This window comes from Hypanus sabinus, chromosome 22, assembly GCF_030144855.1.
Source record: "Hypanus sabinus isolate sHypSab1 chromosome 22, sHypSab1.hap1, whole genome shotgun sequence".
NCBI lineage: Eukaryota > Metazoa > Chordata > Chondrichthyes > Myliobatiformes > Dasyatidae > Hypanus > Hypanus sabinus.
This window is the reverse complement of record NC_082727.1, coordinates 41,357,824-41,379,417: the sequence shown is the minus strand read 5'-3', so window position 1 is coordinate 41,379,417 and position 21,594 is coordinate 41,357,824. Positions and strand designations below refer to the sequence as shown.

General features: G+C 40.1%; 1 protein-coding gene across 2 annotated transcripts in view; it reads left to right on the top strand.

The window, feature by feature from the left end:
- btaf1 (BTAF1 RNA polymerase II, B-TFIID transcription factor-associated) overlaps positions 1 to 21,594 on the top strand; it is a 100,790-nt gene that overhangs the window by 17,231 nt on the left and 61,965 nt on the right. Inside the window, exons 4-6 of one of the 2 annotated variants that reach the window (XM_059947607.1) lie at positions 8,989 to 9,132; positions 13,029 to 13,192; positions 19,450 to 19,595. In XM_059947607.1, coding sequence (XP_059803590.1) covers positions 8,989 to 9,132; positions 13,029 to 13,192; positions 19,450 to 19,595 — 454 coding nt within the window. Of the gene's footprint in view, positions 1 to 8,988; positions 9,133 to 13,028; positions 13,235 to 19,449; positions 19,596 to 21,594 lie in introns of both variants that reach the window. The other variant, XM_059947606.1, reaches the window with a different exon arrangement.

Here is a 21,594-nt window from a genome sequence, read left to right as displayed (position 1 = left end):
TCTCGGGTTAAACTATAATTTTCTGCGCCAAGACCTCGAAGTATCCTCTCCCTGTTACCCTGGGCCGCTGAGTCAAAAACCTGTCCCTTTGTACCTGAGACAGGGAAAAAGACTCATAAGCCCTTACAATCTACTCCCACACTATCGTTTTGCTCTTGTTCATCCTGCAGGTGTTGTAGGCTGTAATGATACATTTTCTGTGTTTCTTCCTCCACTAAGCTTGCTTCAGTAATTGCCACAAGCATCGGAAATTGTTTGGTTGCAGCACGCACTACAAGAGACTTGAGACAAGGAAGAAAACAGCACAGCACAAGCGCACAGCTCAACAATACAATACTGACAGTTATTGCTATTTTAGTCAGCCATGCTCCCCATCCTCCGAGTCTACTTTCTAACCAATCAAAAAACTGATGTCCGAACCCTGCATTCTGTTTGACCTCCATTCGCAGATACTTTAATTTATTCATTGCTCTGGTGAAAGACCCTTCTGGGCTAGTATTGTTCGGTATGAAAGTGCAGCATTGTTCTCCAAACATTACACACACACACACCCTTTTTCTGCCAAAAGCCAATCTAGTACCTGTCTGTTTCGCCACGCCACCCTGCTAGTTGCATCCAGCTGTTGCCCCAAGGCCTCCAGTGCATCATTCATGTAGTTGATGAATCTCTGTTGATTGTAGTATATATAGTTTATCCATTCAACATTTTTGCTTTCTCCTATCACAGGTATGATAGCTTCCCAGTGAGCATCTCATGTGGTGTCAGGCATGTCATTCGATTAGTTTGCATGCGGTAACTCATCAATGCTAACGGTAAAGCATCGACCCAATTAAGTTTAGTGTCTGCACAAATTTTGTTTCGTTTGGCTTAATTCTCTCTACCATGCCCTGCGACTGAGGTTGGTGTACACATCCAAATCTTTGCTTTATCCTCAGCGCCTGTAGTACCAGTTTGACCACTTTCTGGATAAAAGCTGAACCATTGTTTGAGCTAACTTCTGTAGGTATTCCAAACCTTGGGATCACTTCATTTGTCAGAAATTTTACCACTGTCTTTGCCCCTTGATCTCTTGAAGATCCCACCCATCTGCTAAATCGATCAATTACTACCAGCATGTATCTTTTCCCTCTCACTGTCTTTATCATGTCTACGTAATCGATCACCAGATGTTTAAATGGTCCTTCAGGTACAGGAATGTGACCTATTGGGGTTGTAATTCCCTTCCGAACATTATTCTGTGCGCATACCTCGCACTGTGACAAGACAAAGTCCACTGAAGCCTGTAAATAAGGTGACCAAAAACCATCCTTCTTTATTTTCTTTATCACCTCCCCCCTTGCACAATGGTCCATCTCATGCGCTTCTGAAATCAGAATCGTCAGTAGAGGGGTGGGCGCTACCAACAAGCCGTCTTCCGTGCTCCACAAGCCTTCCGGGTTCTGCTTGGCCCCCCTTTTTCTCCACATTGTCTGTTCTGCCAAAGTTGCCTTACCTTGTATTTCAATCAGGTCCTTTACCTCCGGTTCTGGAGTTAGGCTTACCTGGGGGGCAATGACAGCTGATGTACACCCAGACGCTTTTCTGGCTGCCTCGTCCGCAGCTTGATTTCCCTTTGTTATTATATCATTTCCCTTTTTATGTGCCTGGCATTTTACTATAGCCAATGCTTTAGGTTTCGTTATGACTTTGATTAAGTCTAGAATTTGCTGACAATGTTATATGGGATCTCCATTACTTTTTTTTTGTAAACCTCTCTGCTTCCACACTGCCCCGAACAAATGGCATACTCCATGAGCATATGCCGAATCAGTATAGATATCTACTTTCTCACCTTCCATCATTTCACACGCAGCTGTCAGGGCTTTGATTTCCGCTAGTTGGGCGGAACACGGTTGGGGACAGGACTCCATCCTAATAATCTTATAGCTCAACTGATCCTGCTGTACTACTGAGAACCCTGCATGATTTCCATCATAGTCCCTATAACAAGAGCCATCTACGAACAGAACCTTTTTATCTGCATCCTCTAGTGGTTCTGACCGTAAATCTGCTCTCAATTTGGCAAATGCCATCGTCTTCCCTACACAATCATGTGGTTCTCCTTCATAGCCCAAAGGGACAAAATCGGCTATATTACTGGTAGTGCATCTCTGTATAGTTATATCTGGAAATGTCAATAGCATCTGATATGCTGCTATCCTGGCTGGCGTCAACACAAATTTCCCTCTTTCCAGCAATTCTGCTACTTTGTGGTGTGTGTACAGAGTCACAGGATAGCCCAGGGTTACAGATGATGCCTTTTCATATGCATAGTACAGCGCCGCCAATCCCTGATAACAGGATGGATATCCCTGAGCCACCTCATCTAGTGTCGTACTGTAGTATGCTATCGGCTGCTTTGCTTTTCCTGTGCCTGTCTTTTGTGTTAGAACCGCTGTGACATAACCCTCCTGTTGGTTGGATACATACAAATGAAAAACCTTCTCGTGGTCAGGCAAAGCTAATGCTGGTGCTGACTGCAATTCCTGCTTAATAGTATTGAAAACTATCTCCGCCTCTCCATTCCACTGTAAGCCGTTCTTCAAATTTGTATGTCCTGCTTTTTTCATTATCTTTCTCAAAGGTGCCACAATCTCAGCATATTCTCCTATCCAATCTGAGCTGTACCCTGCCACTCCCAAAAACGCCATCATCTGCCCTACAATCTGGGGTTTTGGGGCCTTAGTTATTGCCTCAATCTCATCTGGTGCTATCGCCTTCACTCCCTTGGATATTACCCTGCCTAAGTACTCCACTTGCTGCGTGCAAAATTGCAGTTTCTTTTTGGATACTTTATGTCCTCCGTGCGCCAGCTTCTCTAACAGAGACACAGTGGCCTGCTCACACTGTTCCTTACTGTGGGAGCAAATCAGGTCATCCACATATTGTAACAATGTACTTTCCAATGCTGTAGCCTCTAGGTCTGCCTTCAACACCTGATTAAAAACGTGTGGTGAATGTTTAAATCCTTGTGACATTCTGGTATAGGTATACTGAGCACCTCTGTAAGTAAATGCAAACAGATACTGACACTGATCGGCTAGAGGAATGCTGAAGAAAGCCGAACACAAATCAATCACTGAAAAGTAACTTGCTTCTGGTGGAACATTAGTGAAAAGTGTGTGTGGGTTGGGGACTACCGCTGGCCAGACCTCTACCACATCATTTACCGCTCGCAAATCATGCACCAATCTCCACTTAGATTTATCTGCTTTTAAGACCGGCAGCAACGGGGTATTGCATGGACTGTTTGTTCTTTTAAGCACCCCTATTTCAAGCAACCCCTGCACTGTTGATGCTATTCCCTCTTCTGCTTCTTGTCTTAGAGGGTATTGTGGTCTCCTGGGTGGAATTGCTCCCCTTCTTAGCCTTATTTCCACTGGACTAGCTGTTTTTTATTTTCCCTACGTCCGTGTCATGCTATGACCACAGAATAGACGGCAACTCAGATATCTAACCTTTTATCGTTCTGCTGGCCTCTTTCCTTTCCCAGCAAGGGCAGGAGTGGTTGGGGAGTTATTTCAACCTCTCTCACTGTCCCTACCATATCTACACTTACCATTATTTTAATACAATTGTTGTCTTCTGATATCCACACCTCTGGCGTAATTTTCCTCCACACTGTTATGGTTTCAACACTCTTAACTAAGGGTCCTAAGTCTTTAGACTGATATCCCTTGTTTACCAACAATGTTACATGGGGCGCAGCCTCTGGTATCCTGTACCATTTTTCTAAAAAGGTGTTCCACTTAACTTGTAAAGCTGCCCCTTGCTTTCCAATTATCACAGCCTCCCCTTCCAGGTGCTGTTGGGTACATACCTCCAGGTGCCATCTCTCCTCTAATTCCCTGTTCTGAGTCTCGTCAAAAATCACTGTACAATGTAGCTCAGATTTGGGCATTACAGCCCTGGGTAATACAGCCTGCACGCCCTTTTTCCATTTTTCCCAGGTTCCCTGAATCTGATCTGCGATGTCTCCTGTCCAAAAGACATTAGCCTTCTTGTCTTCTTGCACTATCAATTGAGCCTCTGCTCTTTCCACACTCAGCCCATTTCTGGTGCATTCTGATTTTAATTCCAGTTTCAATAAGGCATCTCTGCCTAACAAATTAATCGGAGTTCCTTTAAATACTAGCACCGGCAAAACAATTCCTTTATTTCCCATTCTCAACCGCACTGGAGCCGTGCACTGTGTCAACTGTGTTTTCCCCGAGAACCCTACCGTCTTAATAAACTTTCCTGACATGGGAAGGTGAAGGGCATACTGTGGCTGTACACAAGTGTACGTGGCTCCAGTATCTATCATCATTGGTGTCAGTTGCCCTTCTAACGTAACCTGAACAATGGGTTCCTCGTCTGCCTCCCTTGTTATCATTGGGTAATGTCCCTTCCCACTCAAGTTCTTGGGGCACCCCTAATACCTCGCATAGGGGTTCACAGGTCCGCTTGGGCCTGTGGGGGCTGGTCCTCAGCTAAACTTTAGTTCCCTTCTTATCGGTTCCTGCTGGTGTGTGACAGGCCATAGTGTAAACGGACAATCTCTTCTCATGTGACCTGGCTAATTACATCCCCAGCACAATCTCCCTACCTCTCTTTCCCCCTGTTTCCTCACTGGTCCCCTCTGTCCCCCTCCTTGGGACTTCCAGCCCTGTCTGGGCTGTTTGAATTTAGTCTGTTCCTGATAGGGCATTTGTGGGAATGCTCCCCCAAAGACGATTATTGGCATGGGGTTTTCCAGCCCTTGTCTTACAGTATGATCGGTTCCTCCATATAGCAGTGCTTTGTCCAGTTCAATGGCTGTACTCGGACCGGTGGTTGCTGGCAGCATCTTTTTGTTTTTCTCTTTTTCCTTCTTTTTGAGCTCTTCGAGCTGCATTTGTATTAACTTTCTTTGCACCTCTTCCTGCTGCTCAGCCAACCTTTGTTTGTCTTTCCGGTATTTCTCAACCGCTTGGACTACGTGGTCTCTAAATTCTTGTGGAGGCATTGCATCCAAAATGCTATGTTGGAACAGTGAGGTCATAAATAAGCTATTCTCCACCTCTTGTTCAGTCTCCAGTCTCCACCTTTTCAACTGGTTTTCTACATAGGCTGCTGGGTTTTCAGTGTCTCCCAGTGGATCCCCCTTTAAGGCTTTGGGGTCCACTTTGGGTGGATAAAGCTTTCTGAGGGCCTGCCATACCCTCTGCCTCACTCTGTCAAACCCGTCTCCATCAGTTCTTGGGTCATTCGAGTTTACTATGCCAGCCATTTCCATTAGTTTGTTAAATTTGGAGGTTCCCATCAACCTTATCAATAGTGCCTTCAAATCTCCCATAGCCAATAATCGTCCCACCATTTCTTCTTCAAATGCTCTAATCCATTTCCCTGCTCCTTCATGTAGATTGGGCAGAGTGTTTTTCAGCCCTTCTAGGTCCTGGGATCCCCAAGGGATATACTGCACTTGTCCTGATCCTTTTACTAACAACGGCATCATTCTTCCTCCTTCTTCCCATCTGCCCTGGCTCTCCTCCTCACCTGACTCCCAATCTGTCTCAGGGTATGTCTTTACTGCCTCCCACACAAATGCCTCCGGGGTTCTCTTCTTCCCTCGGTCTCCTTGTGGAGTCCTTCCTTTCTGTCTTGATTCAATACTTGGTTGGCCCCTGGAGTATTTTTCGCATCTCTTCTGGCAATCCCCTCTCAGTAACTTATCTGGCTCTCTCTCTCTATCTCCGCAAGTCGCTCCCCTACTGCCTCCTTCTGCTCTTCTAGGCTTCTGCCTCCTACCTCTTCCCCACAAATTCTCACATTCTCTGTCTCTCCACTTAACTCTGGCTCCTCCAATGAGTCACCTTCTTTTCTAGTCTGTTTATTTCTATGGTATAACCGATACTCCTCATATTCCTTTTCCTCTCTTAAGTATTTCATCCGTTCAATCCCTTCTTCCATTTCTCTCTGTGCCTGTTCCACCTTTATCTTTTCTGCCTGTATCTCCTTCCATATCGCCGCTTTTTCCTTCACGTATTGTTTTTTTTCTTCCTCATTATCCCAAACTTGTACTTCTCCCTGCATGTTTACTGTCCCCGTCAGCAGGGGGCATTGCTTAGGGGTTTCTTCCTCATTGTAGGAAGGGGGTTTTTCTGTTTCTTTCGCATCCAGGTACGGAGCCGAAGCCAGCTTCTCACCGTACCCTCCTCTGTCTCTAACAGGCTGTTTTTCCAGCACCTGAGTGTCTTCCTCGCTTGTAATTAATATTTTACCTGTCCTCCTCGGCCTTTCTCCCTCCGTTCTGAAGAGTTTTAGCACTTCCATTTCTCGTTGGTTTTTTTTTGCCCTCTTAGATTTATCTTTTGGTTTGTAATTTTTAATTGGTCCCTCCATTTCTTCGCACAAACTTACATCAGACGTTCCTTCTCTTGGCCACTTTGTGACCAGGTTATTGGTTCTTTTTTCCCATTTTTCTGAAGTTTTTACGATCTCATTTTTATTTATCGGGAATTTTTTGCTCAGAATCTCTACTGCCGTTCCTTTACCTGTCATGTTATTCTCTCATTTTAAGGTATTTCAGAGATTCACAGTTCGTTTACTGGATAATATTATTTACTCTAATTCTATGCCTAGTCTATTGTCTATTTACCAGCGCTTTAAACTATATATTGGACTGTCCTTGTTTCCTATCCTGTTCTGCCCGTGCAGACCTCTATTCAGAGCGGTACCCACAGAACTTGCTCTTTGCACCTTGTCTGTTCAGACCCTTATCTCTTAAGGCAGTATCCACGAGGATTTTCTCTATTTTCCTTTCCCTGCCCGTTCAGCCCTTCGTTTCATACGAAGCGATACCCACAAGGATTTACCAACACCATGTGGACTTTTTCTTAACTTATTTGTACTTACCCTCACTGCAGTGTTCTTGATCAATCCTCTGAACATCCTCTGTTAACCCCCAATTCTGCCAGATTCTTTGGACCGGACAGACCCTTCGGCAGTGGTTCCACACTTCTGAGACTCCCAAGACCTCCCCAAAGCCAACAGAATTCTTAGTCCAAATTGTCGCAAAAAGCGCTTACCTTTTGTTTGGGTGCACCCTTAATTCTGTTAGCCTTGTGTGGGTCCCGGAGGAATGGGAAGTGTCCCCAATCTGCTGTATCCTTTCTGCGGGTCTCTTTCCAGTCCTGCCGCGGTCGCCAATTTTGTCGTGGTTTTTTGTGCCTCACAAATGACCAGGAGATGCAGAAGATTCTTCAAGAAGGGTTAAACTTTAATTTGCAAATCAAAGCTGAGACAGTCATTGAGCTAGTCGCTGATTGTCCACCGATCTATGGACATAACATTTTTTATAGCAATCTCCTGGTCCAGTTTCACACGTACCACACATACTAATCACGTACTAACCATTGACTTAATCATGTTCTAGTCTACATCTCTTAGCTACCTCTCATTAACACACCATTGTCTTTTACATTCCTAAGATTTCATTCTCTAGCAAATAGTAAGTTTACATTCTTAATACTTCGTGACTTAATCATGTTCGAGTCTACATCTCTTAGCTACCTTTCATTAACATTCTTAATATTTCATTCTCCTGCTAAATTGGGTACATGCATAGCAAATAGCAAACTCAGAACTGACCAATGTTCTAATCTACATCTCTTTAGCTACCTTTAACACACCATTGTCTTCTACATTCCTTGGATTTCATTTTGGATACATGCATAGCAAGCTGACTACATAGTTTTGGTTACACAGCAAATAATACAACTTTTATACTCCATCATATTTTTATACTCCAATACCTTGAGCAGAGAATGTACAAAAAATGGTGGATACAGCCCAGTTCATCACAGGTAAAGCCCTCACCACTATTGAGCAAGGAGTGCTGTCACAGTGAAGCAGCATCCATTATCAAAGATCCCTACCATCTAGGCCATACTCTTTTCTCACTGATGCCAAGGAGATGCAGGAGAATAGTTCCCGCATCATGCAGTTCAGGATCAGATATTACCACTCAACTATAATGCTCATTCACTCACTCCAACACTTAACTGATTCCACAATCTATGGACTCACTTTCAAGGACTCTAGAACTTGTGTTCTCAGTATACTTATTTATTAAGATGATTTTGTTTTATTTTCTTTTTTTGTACTTGCATAATTTGTTTTTTGCACATTGGTTGCTTGCCCTTCTTTGGGATGTGCAGTTTTTCATTGATATTGTTGTGTTTGTATTTACTGTGAATGTCCTAAAAGAAAATTGATCTCTGGGTAGTATATGGTGACATACATGTACTTTTTTACTTTTAACTTTGAGGAGAATAACATTAGTACATAACGTGCAGAAGAGCAAATTGGAAACAAGGTCAGATGTATTAGATACCACTATGACAATGATGTAACAATGTTAAACAATAAAAGCAACATGCAGCAGACACAGCTTAAATCTGCAGATGAGCTAAAGCTTTGCAGTCAATGTTCTAGAAGATCCAGTAATGTGACTTTCAATTTAATCAGCCCCATAAGCAGTGGAGGCCAGAAGCTTGATACCTCGCAACGAGGGACTCTTTTCTTGACACAAAGCATATGAGGTGTACTAGCTACGAAAGAGGCTTGTCATCATTCTCTACAAAATAGTTTGGTTGATTTGGTATCTCATCCATCTTATGTAAAAATTGACTATCTTACTTGCACATGATTACCACAGAGTATGCATAGCTAAAAAAAAGAATAAATCAGATGTAATATTTGCTTTACAAAAAACTCCTTTTGTGAAATTCAAACTTGATTGTTCACATAGCTAATGTAGGGTTTATTTGTTTATTGTATTTGCATCTAATTATGCTCAGTCTAGAATTAATTATCAGAAAGTAACCTCTCAAATGCAGAATTGCCAGATGTGTCAGAAGTCAAAATCTGCAAATGCAGAAATGTTTTGTGCAATGATGACCAATTGTTGTGGAATTTAAATTTTAGAGCCAGTTTCAGAAATTCCAACAGATGAAACGTCTTTGGATCGTTTGAGTTTTGATAGATTTGATATATCACGACTTTTGAAACATGGAGCATCCCTGCTTGGCTCTGCTGGCGCAGAATTTGAAATCCAACATGAAAAAACAGGTATGTTACTAATTCAGTTTACTTAATTAGAAGATAAGTTTTATATGAATAATGTACTTGTTGATTTGAAATTTACATCAATTGCAACCACTGTTGTTTTTACTCTATCCTTGGAACATGCTGTTTTTGATCATTTAATCTTCAATTTTTATTATTTGTCCATGAAACATGGACATTGTTAACATCTGTTGTTCATCCATTGAGAAAGTGTAATGATTAATCATTAACCACATGAAATCCACATGATGCTCATGCTATTAGCGAAGAAATCCATGATGTTGAACAGATGACTATATAGGAACTGCAGTCTATTTTCAGGTCTTAATGATGTGCAGCTTGGAGTTAACTATATAGGAGCACCAGCAGTTCCTTTTATTGGGGAATGTCATGGTTTTGGCTAACTACATAAGTGAGTGATTGAGAATGTGAATGCTTAAAGTGACATGATATGACAGGGTAGTGTAGGGCAGCACATAATCTTACTGATTAGCATAACGCTTTACAGTACCAGTGATTGGGATTCAACTCCTGCTGCTGTCTGTAAGGGGTTTGCACGTTCTCCCCAAGACGACCCTGGTTTCCTCTGGATGCTTTGGTTTCTTCCCACATTCCAAAGAAGCACAGGTTATGGATGATGAGTTGTGTTTACATTATATTGGCACAAGAAGCATGGCAACATTTGCAGGCTGCCCTTAATCGTTGGACTGTGTTGATGTTGCTGCAAGTGACACATTTCACTATATGTTTTGATGTACTTGTGACAAATAAAGCTAATTTCTTGTCTAAAACCTGGGGAAAATGGAGAGTTAATTAGGCTGGATAAGTGTTGTAGTATCATTATTTATGCAAGTGGAAAGTATTTGTACACATTTCTGTGACTCAAGAATTGTAGAAAGTTTTTGAGGAATCAGTCAGCTTCTGATCTGTTGTTGTTGTCAGATTTATAGCTGGTTGAGTAAGTTTCTGGCTAATAAGGTGCTTACCAAAGTAAGACTGACAGAAGATTTGCTAACACAAATAGCTAAATTCTTATTTGTTGGCCATCACCCTCAACTTGTGTGTTACCTGCCATTTATCAGCATCTGATTATTATCTGTATATTGTTGCATGTGAATATATGGTGTTCTGCACTGGGATCTATGAATCTATTCAAGTATTGCAGTGAATAGCAAACATACCCACTTCTAGAGGGGTGGTCATTAAGCTGCATGTGATTATGATGCTGTCTTAAGATGAACTGAGATTGACCGTGGCCTTCAATAACTGCAACCATCCTAAAGCAAAATGCTGATAATGCTAAGATGCTAAATTAAAACCATTCAATAGGTAAATCAGCATATATGGAATTTCAAACTGATGACAGTCCATTCTACATTCTTAATTCACAGTTAGTGATTGCCATATATTTTCTATTTTTATTTTGACTGCACCATTTCTAATGCACTCTTGATATCTTTATACTTCTCATCTAATCCAGAATGCAATTCTCTTATCCATGCTTAGGGCAGGATACCTGTTGGAATTATTATATTCAGTATTTTCTGACCAGTTGGATTGATACCCTGCATGCTTCCTTTTTGTACCAAACTGCTATGATAAGATGTAATAAATATAAGCTGTGCATTCCACCCAACATGAAACAGCCTTGAATTGATTCAGACGTGTTAAAAGTCTGTCCTTCCCAAATTGCACTCCAAAGTCACCCTTTTGGCTTTGGAGATGTCAAGAGACAAGTATCAGTACTGCTTTGCATTGCCATACTGGCATAATCCACTTTTTTTTCAGCAAATACTAGAGACTGTTCTGTCATTATTCTGCATATCCTGCACTAGCGATCGGTCAGGGAATTGTAGATGATAGCATTAGATAGCATAGTGTCATTCAGTCCAGACAAGATACTGGGAATTCTAAATATTATTGCAGATAAAATGAAGTCTGGTCAAATACAGACATGGAAACCTGATAGTAATTATCAGTTGCTTCTTGCTAATGAATAATCAGTACTGTTCCATGTTGGATATCTCTTGGAAGAAGCACAGTGGATAGTAGAAGCATGGTGTGTGTGTGAGAGTGGGATACCTTAAGTGGATTTTATTAAGAGGCTTGGTAGAACAACTGATTAGAGCCAATCAAGTTAGTCTGCACCTGTAGTTAACCACCAAGGAAAGAAAAGCTTGCTCCCTATTCCGATCAATACCCTCATTGCAGATGCATTGTCCATGCTAGTACAGAATAACACTGATAATGCAGTATCCAGTTATTTGAAAATCCTGATGGTCTTACATCTGGCTGATTTGTTCGTCCAGAATTTGAGCTGAGGTCAGCCAGAGTGAAGATCTGCGTTGGTTGGATGTGTGGCTGTATTGGGGTCCAGGCATCCAGCCATTAGAATTGGGGGGTAGGTTTGTATCTGGAGTTCTTGTATCTCCCTGTTCTGTGTGTTTTGAGTATTATTAGGAGTCACATCAAGTAGTATAGAAATATCACCGCACAGCAGTGGTTGCTCTCCATTGTGCTTTGTAGCGAGGGGATAGATTTGGGACAGATGTAGCAGCTCAACGAACAATTTTTTTTAAAAGTAAACAAACACACAGAACCACAGAATTCCCAAAAGTGACTCCTCAGCCACAGAACCAGTTCAGTGCTGCAACCATTCCAGGAGCACAGCCTGATGGTTGTACGCCACAGCCACTGAGCTGAGGCTACCAAAACAAATTGAAGTAATTCTCAATTTAGTCTCATCTGGTTCCCTACAGTGATGTGCATTAATAGGGCTTGAGGTCAGTGGGCCACCTGAGCAGCAAATAAAAAAATTCAAGAACTAAACTAAAAAAATTTTAAGAATAAGGAATGTTCTGCAAAATATTTAGTGATATCCAATAAATCAGCACTATTTCTTAAAAGTAATATTATTAATACTTTTTATAGATTAGACTGTTTCATGCTGATTATTTTATCCAAAAGATGCTGAACTCCTCCATGTTCCTTGATGTACTAAAAGCAGACTTTCAGTTAAGCTTCCCAATACAACATGCATTACAGCCTATGGACTGTCCTTTCACAGTCCTTGTCTGACTTTCTTGGTCATCCATTTTACTTTTCCCTATTTTAGATGCAGATTTACTTATCTGAGCTGTTGCTTATAAGTGTGAAACTTGGAATTGGTAGTTGCCTTTTGGTACTGCCTAATCAGATTACTGTTCTCCTATCTAAAATAAAAATGTCCAAATATTGTAGAACAAGGAATAATGGCAAAAAGTGCATGCTTGTACCATCTGTAAATCAGACTATGTTTAGGGGCAAAATGGGTATAGGAGGATTATATATAAGTTTGCCACTTTCTTTTAGTCTGCTTTCTTGGTATTACAGTTTCCTACAACTTGTAGTCATAGCCTCCTCAGTTAATTGCTGCTGCACTAAATTATGTGTGCACACTTCTACAGTGGAAAAAGATCATTGCATGTGAGAGTTTTCCATTGTTTGATGTGGCAATAATGGTCAAATAGCTGGTAGTCTGCAAGCTGAAAACTGTGAATTTAGAATGATGTGGGTAATCAGTAAATTAAACAGTGTTTGAGATTAAGTGTAATTGATAAATTATCTGCAGAGCATTGAACTTGCAGCTTTGCATGTGGGTGAACCATCTCTTTCTGCAATCTCTTGAACTGAACTTTCTATTCTTCAGACTTTATTTTGTTTTCTTAGTACTTGTAAACTGCCTGAAAGCTATTTTACATCAGAATCACTGTATAGACATTAGTGAAAAATAATACATGCTCATTGATAACTGAGACTGAAAATCAAAAAGAGGCTCCAGGATGTCATAGTGTATCAGACCTGGGATTTGAATTTTACCCATGCAGCTTTTAATTAATTCACTTTGTGCTTTGTTCCAGGAGATATTGATCATAAAGAAAGAATAGCTCACCAGAGAAAGTTGTTGCAAAAGAAATTGGGCCTTGACATGGGAGCAGCTCTAGGAATGAACACTGAAGAGCTGTTTAATGATGAAGATCTCATTTATAATCCCTCTCCAACTCCAACAGTACTGAAGCAGCCTGTAGGTAGAACCTCAGGTTGTTTGAGCTCAAGGAATCATGCAGTGGGTTTGGCTTCTTTTGTGCTTCTTGTAGTTTAGTCTGTCTGTCCTTATGTTTTTTTTCTTTGCAATGTATATGTATTTTCTTTGTGGAGCGATCTATCAAAATGAAGCCAAGCTTCTGGTTATGGTTTGGAACTTGTGTAGGTTAATAATGATCTCAAGTTAATAGCATCTCCATCTGAAAGGCTGCTACTTATTGCAAGAAGGAATAGAGTAAGTAATGAAATTGTGCTACAGCTGCAGGAGCTGACCTCCTTTACTCAATGAGGGATGTTCTTACATCAGAGGTAGTTGAGAGAGGATTCACTAGGTTGATTCCAGGGATGGAATTGTTGAGGAACAAATGAGAAGATCGGACCTTTATTCATTGGCTTTCAGAAACAATATATGAAGTGACCATGCAATTATACCAGATTCTGAAGGGACTTTAAAGAGTTGGAGAAAGAGTCAGAGGACGGCCCTGTAGCTCAGAAGGGTAGTGATAGAAGAAAGAGGACCATAGTAATAGGGGACTCGATAGTCAGGGGTTCAGACAGGCGGTTCTGTGGAGGTGATCGGGAGTCCCGGATGGTAATTTGCCTCCCTGGTGCCAGGGTTCGGAACGTTTCTGATCACGTCCAAGATATCCTGAAGTGGGAGGGTGAGGAGCCAGAGGTCGTTGTACATGTAGGTACCAATGACATAGGTAGGAAAGGGGAAGAGGTCCTGAAACGAGAGTATAGGGAGTTAGGAATGCAGTTAAGAAGAAGGACCGCAAAGGTAGTAATCTCGGGATTACTGCCTGTGCCACGCGACAGTGAGAGTAGGAATGGAATTAGGTGGAGGATGAATGCATGGCTGTGGGATTGGAGCAGGGGGCAGGGATTCAAGTTTCTGGATCATTGGGACCTCTTCTGGGGCAGGCGTGACCTGTTCAAGAAGGACGGGTTACACTTGAATCCTGGGGGGACCAATATCCTAGCGGGGAGGTTTGCTAGGGCTACAGGGCAGACTTTAAACTAGTAAGATGGGGGGGGGGGGGGGGCGGGAATCAATTTGAGGAATCTATGGGAGAGGAGGTTAGTTCACCAGTAGAGCAAGTAAATAGTGTGTGAGGGAGGAAAGGCAGATGATGGAGAAGGGATGCGCTCAGCCCGAAGATGTAGGGGAGAAGAAAGAAAAGGATAATAAATTTGAATGCATTCTTAGAGATGAAAAGAGAGGAGGAGGTGGAGAGTATCTTAAATGTATCTATTTTAATGCTAGGAGTATTGTAAGAAAGGTGGATGAGCTTAAAGTGTGGATTGATACCTGGAATTATGATGTTGTAGCTATTAGTGAAACATGGTTGCAGGAAGGGTGTGATTGGCAACTAAATATTCCTGGATTTAGTTGTTTCAGTTGTGATAGGGTAGGAGGGGCCAGAGGAGGAGGTGTTGCATTGCTTGTCCGAGAAAATCTTATGGCGGTGCTTTGGAAGGATAGGTTAGAGAGCTGCTCTAGGGAGGCTATTTGGGTGGAATTGAGGAATGGGAAAGGTGTAGTAACACTGATAGGAGTGTATTATAGGCCACCTAATGGGGAGCGTGAGTTGGAAGAGCAAATGTGTAAGAAGATAGCAGATATTTGTAGTAAACACAAGGTGGTAATTGTGGGAGATTTTAATTTTCCACACATAGACTGGGAAGCTCATTCTGTAAAAGGGCTGGATGGTTTAGAGTTTGTGAAATGTGTGCAGGATAGTTTTTTACAACAATACATAGAAGTACCGACTAGAGATGGGGCAGTGTTGGATCTCCTGTTAGGGAATGCGATAGGTCAGCTGACAGATGTATGTGTTGGGGAGCATTTTGGGTCCAGTGATCACAATAGCATTAGCTTCAATATAATTATGGAGAAGGACAGGACAGAACCTAGAGTTGAGATTTTTGTTTGGAGAAAGGCTAACTTTGAGGAGATGCGAAGGGATTTAGAGAGAGTGGATTGGGTCAAGTTGTTTTATGGGAAGGATGTAATAGAGAAATGGAGGTCATTTAAGGGTGAAATTATGAGGGTACAGAATCTTTATGTTCCTGTTAGGTTGAAAGGAAAGGTTAAAGGTTTGAAAGCACCATGGTTTTCAAGGGATATTAGAAATTTGGTTCGGAAAAAGTGGGATGTCTACAATAGATATAGACAGCATGGAGTAAAGGAATTGCTCGAGGAATATAAAGAATGTAAAAGGAATCTTAAAGAGATTAGAAAAGCTAAAAGAAGATACAAGGTTGGTTTGGCAAATAAACTGAAAGTAAATCCAAAAGGTTTCTACAGTTATATTAAAAGCAAGAGGATAGTGAGGGATAAAATTGGCCCCTTAGAGAATCAGAGTGGTCAGCTATGTGTGGAGCCGAGGGAGATGGGAGAGATTTTGAACGATTTCTTCTCTTTGGTATTCACTAAGGAGAAGGATATTGAATTGTGTAAGGTGTGGGAAACAAGTAAGGAAGTTATGGAACCTATGACAATTAGAGGTGGAAGTACTGGCGCTTTTAAGAAATTTAAAAGTGGATAAATCTCCAGGTCCTGACAGGATATTCCCCAGGACCTTGAGGGAAGTTTGTGTAGAAATAGCAGGAGCTCTGACGGAGATTTTTAAGATGTCATTAGAAACGGGGATTGTGCCGGAGGATTGGCGTATTGCTCATGTGGTTCCATTGTTTAAAAAGGGTTCTAGAAGTAAGCCTAGCAATTATAGACCTGTCAGTTTGACATCAGTGGTGGGTAAATTAATGGAAAGTATTCTTAGAGATAGTATTAATAATTATCTGGATAGACAGGATCTGATTAGGAGTAGCCAGCATGGATTTGTGCGTGGAAGGTCATGTTTGACGAACCTTATTGAAATTTTTTGAAGAAGTTATGAGGAATGTTGACGAGGATAAGGCAGTGGATGTAGTCTATATGGACTTCAGCAAAGCCTTTGACAAAGTTCCACATGGAAGGTTAGTTAAGAAGGTTCAGGCATTAGGTATTAATGCTGGAGTAATAAAATGGATTCAACAGTGGCTAGATGGGAGATGCCAGAGAGTAGTGGCGGATAATTGTTTATCGGGATGGAGGCCGGTGACTAGCGGGGTGCCTCAGGGATCTGTTTTGGGCCCAATGTTGTTTGTAATATACATAAATGATCTGGATGATGGGGTGGTAAATTGGATTAGTAAGTATGCCGATGATACTAAGGTAGGAGGTGTTGTGGATAATGAGGTGGGTTATCAAAGCTTGCAGGGAGATTTTTGCCGGTTAAAAGAATGTGCTGAATGTTGGCAGATGGAGTTTAATGCTGAGAAGTGTGAGGTTCTACATTTTGGCAGGAATAATTCAAATAGAACATACAGGGTATGGTAGGGCATTGAGGAATGCAGAGGAACAGAGAGATCTAGGAATAACAGTGCATAGTTCCCTGAAGGTGGAGTCTCATGTAGATTGCGTGGAGGGTGGTGAAGAAGGCTTTTGGAACGCTGGCCTTTATAAATCAAAGCATTGAGTACAGAAGTTGGGATGTAGTGTTAAAATTGTACAAGGCATTGGTAAGGTCAAATTTGGAATATTGTGTGCAGTTCTGGTCACCGAATTATAGGAAAGATATCAATAAATTAGAGTGCAGAGACGATTTACTAGGATGTTACCTGGGTTTCAGCACTTAAGTTACAGAGAAAGGTTGAACAAGATAGGTCTCTATTCATTGGAGTGTAGAAGGTTGAGGGGGGATTTGATCAAGGTATTTAAAATTTTGAGAGGGATAGATAGAGTTGACGTGAATAGGCTGTTTCCATTGAGAGTAGGGGCGATTCAAACGAGAGGACATGATTTGAGAGTTAGGGGGCAGAAGTTTAAGGGAAACACGGGGGGTATTTCTTTACTCAGAGAGTGATAGCTGTGTGGAATGAGCTTCCTGTTGAAGTAGTAGAGGCCAGTTCAGTTGTGTCATTTAAGGTAAAATTGGATATGTATATGGACAGGAAAGGAGTGGAGGGTTATGGGCTGACTGTGGATAGGTGGGACTAGGTGAGATTAAGAGTTCGGCACAGACTAGGAGGGCCGAGATGGCCTGTTTCCGTGCTGTGATTGTTATATGGTTATGGTTATATGGTTACCTAATATCCTGCTGAGATCAGTAGGATACATTTGTCTGCCTGCCTTCAAGTTACTAATTCAAGGAAAAATGTTACAAAAATGAAATAAAGTGCCATTAAGTTTTGATTGGTCCATCTGACTGTGGAATCATAGTTTATAATTCATTTGCTAAGAGTGATTGGCCATCTCCTAGTTTCCATTGCTGTAGTGGGAATAGAATTTATAAATGTTCTTATTGCAATAAAAGTCCTATGGCCTATATTTTTGTGGTGTCCATTATCTGATCTTGAATTGCTCATTTAGTTATACTTTTAAGAAAGCAACACTTGCCCAAAGTAATTTCTATAATTAGATTTAAAGATGGATGAAAATTAACATAGAAGAAGTTTGAGAAATCGAAGAACCCCAGTAGCATTTCCAATATTGTTTTCTAACAACAATTATTTTTTGATGTGTGCATTTTGAACACTCTTGAGTTTGCTTTTGATAACTACTCATAAATCTAGAAGTTTGGTGCCAATAACACACACATTTGGTTTTCAGCATCATTTCTATCCAGAACTTTCACCAAATGATTTCTGATGATATTGAATTTAATTGTGGACACACACAAGTATCTAGTCACTGAGTTTTTATTGGTCATGGCCACTTCAACTTCCACCATTTTCCAATTTTGGAAACCATTCATGTGGCATTTTTGACTACCTTCAATTATGATCTCCTGTTTTTTGAATATTTTTCTACTTCTGCAGTCCAGTAGAAGGAAAAAGAAACTGAAGACAGAAAGATAAAGATCCATACAAGACTAGCTAGCTTTTGGATCCTTCCTTTTCTGTCTTCTATTGCTAGATTCTCAATGGAATATAGTTTTAACAGTCAATACTGATGCCGTAGTATTTTAATTAACTTGAATATGATTTTTTTAATAAGACATTCCAAAAAATATAATTTTGTATTTTCAGTTTTAGTTTTCAACTTAATTAGGTATATTACCTTCACATCATTGGTAGTTATATTATGCAAGGTTTGTACTAGTGCCTGTATGAGCTGTTGTTAGGAAGTAGTTGTGGGTATTTTAAGGCAGCATTCCCTTTAGGAAGACGTGGCGATGGTGTCCAGTGTCTCTGTACTCTTGGCTGAGATTTCACAGTCTGTGCACAGTGTGCCCAAGTGTGCAAAAATATAGGTTACTTATTCCATGCTTATTCTACTCTATTGCTTTTGGGTTGAAGAAGGAATATGGATTCTGCTATTTACATTTGGAGACAGCTTTACAATAATAGAATAAATTTGAATTAGTTAGGATATTGGCAAGTAAACCAGATACAGAATTTAATTTCTATAAATAATACAATGTTTTATTTTATTTGTTGTTCTTCTTTAATCCAAGAAGAAGAAACTTTTGGAAGTTCCTGGAATGCACCTACTGGACAAAATCTAATCGATTTGCTAGAAGTTTATAATGTTAAAGGAATGTAAATTGTCAACTACTTTCTTAATTTTTTTTTAAACTTTCTGGAAAGTTACGGAAAAATTGCAAACATGAATTCTCTGTTCATTCGTAACTAGATTTTGCATATGGATTTGAGAGGGCTTTTTATTCCACCCTCTGAATTGTTTGGCAAGAAAACTATGTTCTCGCTCAAAAAACCTGCAGGTAGCTTAAATTGTTGCATAATAGTCATGAGGCAAGAAATTCCGTTGATATATATTCTCTTTAGCTCTAGTACTGTCAAGTGTGCTTGCCATCTGCTCTCTCAGAAAAAAATAACTGAGACTTTATAGGCTGTGTGACTTAACTAAGTGTCAGTGTGCCACTTAGATTTCTGCAACCATTTTCAATCAGTGTTATAATTTGTGTGGTTTTAACACCAGATTGTTTTTCTTTGGCCATCTGTAGGGAAATCAGAGTGTGTGCTGAGATCAGAATTTTATTGTCCTGGCAATATATCCTTTGATTTATATTTGGGGGGGGGGAATAACTATCAATTTGACATTATAACGACACCAGGCTGAAAATAGCTTGCTGTGCAATGTTATGTAGGATGCTTTGTTTGACAGCACTGTATACCTTGGCATTTTGACTATCATGCTGGTTAACATGTTTCCCCTGCTTTTTGCAGCTTGTTCAGGCTGCTGATCTAATAGAAGCTGAATTTCAACCTGGAATGAGCAGTAGGCAGAAAAATAAAGCAAAGAGGATGGCTAAGCTGTTTGCTAAGCAACGATCCAGAGATACCACAGAAGGAAATGCAAACAATGAAAAATGGTATGTACAAGATTTGCTTATGTTTTAAATTGTGCTGAATAATACTAAAAGTTAATAATAAATGGAAAAGCCATAGATTGATCCTATAGTATGACATTATAGTTCAAGTTTTAATTTCGTGATTTTGCACTGACAAAATTCCATTGTAGAATTCTCAATTTTATAGCAATACGTTTTTGTTCATAATAGAAACTAGAGCACATTTTCAAATAGTGAAACAATATTATGAATTTTGTTTCATTATGGAAAGCACATTACTAATCGATCTGTATATGCTGTGTTGGAAATTTCCTGCTTTATAATGTAAGGTATTCTACTTGAACCATACACACTAGTTATCTGAACACATTTTTCTGACAAACTTTTAGGTGTTCTTTAATTTAAACCCACAACTTTAGAAAGTATATTGCACTACTATTTGTTACAACTGCAATTTGATTTGGGAGGGGGAGGCATTCTTTAATTACTCAATTAATGTGGAAAAGCTAATGGGAGATTACATTAAATGGGAAACTTAATTCAAAAATAGCAAAAATTGAACCAATATCTGTGTTTCACTTGATTAAAAGCCAGGATTTGTATGAAGAATACAGATTCAGATGGGTTTAATTTCATCTTGCTAATGTTAGAAACTGTTCTGAAGCTAGATGGTTTGGGAGGTGGGGGGGGGGAGCAGATAGCCAGAATTACCCAGTCGGTAAAAGCCAAAATTAACTTGTGACTTTTGCATTGGTTCCAGCTGTAAAGAACGTGTGCACCTAGTTAGTAAGAGGTCAGAATTGCAGTTGTTGTCTTTTTTCCAGTAGCTAAATCATTCAAATAAACTGCCAAAAGTCAGTGTCAGAATTTGTATAAAGAATGGCCATGAGAGTATGAAAGGTTATTCAGGAGCCATGATAAACATGTGATATCTTCTGGCAAAGCAGAGGAAGGATATTTGGAGAGAACCAATTTGAAGTGCTTGTAAAGCTCTGCCAATCTGTGAGGTAAAATGGTAATAGTTCAGCTATACAGTAGAACTTAAGATTTCTTTTAGCATTCATTATGATACAATTATTTCTGTTGTACAAGAGCAGACGTGTCAATATTGGTTTGGAAGGAATTCAGTAGCAGTAGATTAGGAAGAAAACCAGAAGGTAAATGTGTTTATACATGGTCTAGTTGAGTAACTGAATGTGTATTTTAAGTACTGCAAGTGGGCAAAATTATATTTGGTAAAAAGCTAGATGATGAGAATTCATTTTAACTGACTTTTTAATTACAAGGGAGTAGTCACTGATAGTCCTTGTAAACTAAAATATCTTGCTTACAATTGAATCACTCATTATTCAAATTTAATTACTGTATTTCTTTGATAACAAAGAGAAAAGATGTTTTGTTTTATAACCAGATTGCAATTTATTTATACCTGGAATATTGAGATGCTTATTAAAATGAAATGAGTGGTTTGAAAAGAAAGTAAATGAACTCTTTTGTTTTCAAAAACAATCTCCTAAAATTAAGTTATTTTCAATAAATAAACACATGGAACTTGCCTTTCTTTCTCACATCTACCCTAGAGTAATTGCTGGGAAATGCCAGCAAGCTGGTGAGCAGAATAGCTGATGAGATTCCATTGCTAACAAAACATCAATTTTGCATGTAAATAAACACATACTAAAGTCCCAAATTTGCCTACATTTACAAAGGTCAATGCTTGCTGTTTATAGAACTGATGACATTTTGAAGAACTGCTAGTTTACCTTGGATTTAGTCCAGAGTTCTCATTTCAACCTAGTGTGACTTTTCTGGGAGGAATTAGAGCTAAGCAGTTTGAAAAATGAAGAGAAAGTAGAAGGGGAGAAAATGGAAAGGTCTCTGAAAGGATAAATTGCAGGAAAGGTTGAGTGACTGAAAGAACAACAGGGCAGAGTGAGAGAGTAGTAATAGGATAAGAAACCTTAAGAGCAGAAGATATAGGTGCATAATTAGGCTATTTGGCCCATCGAGTCTGCTCAAC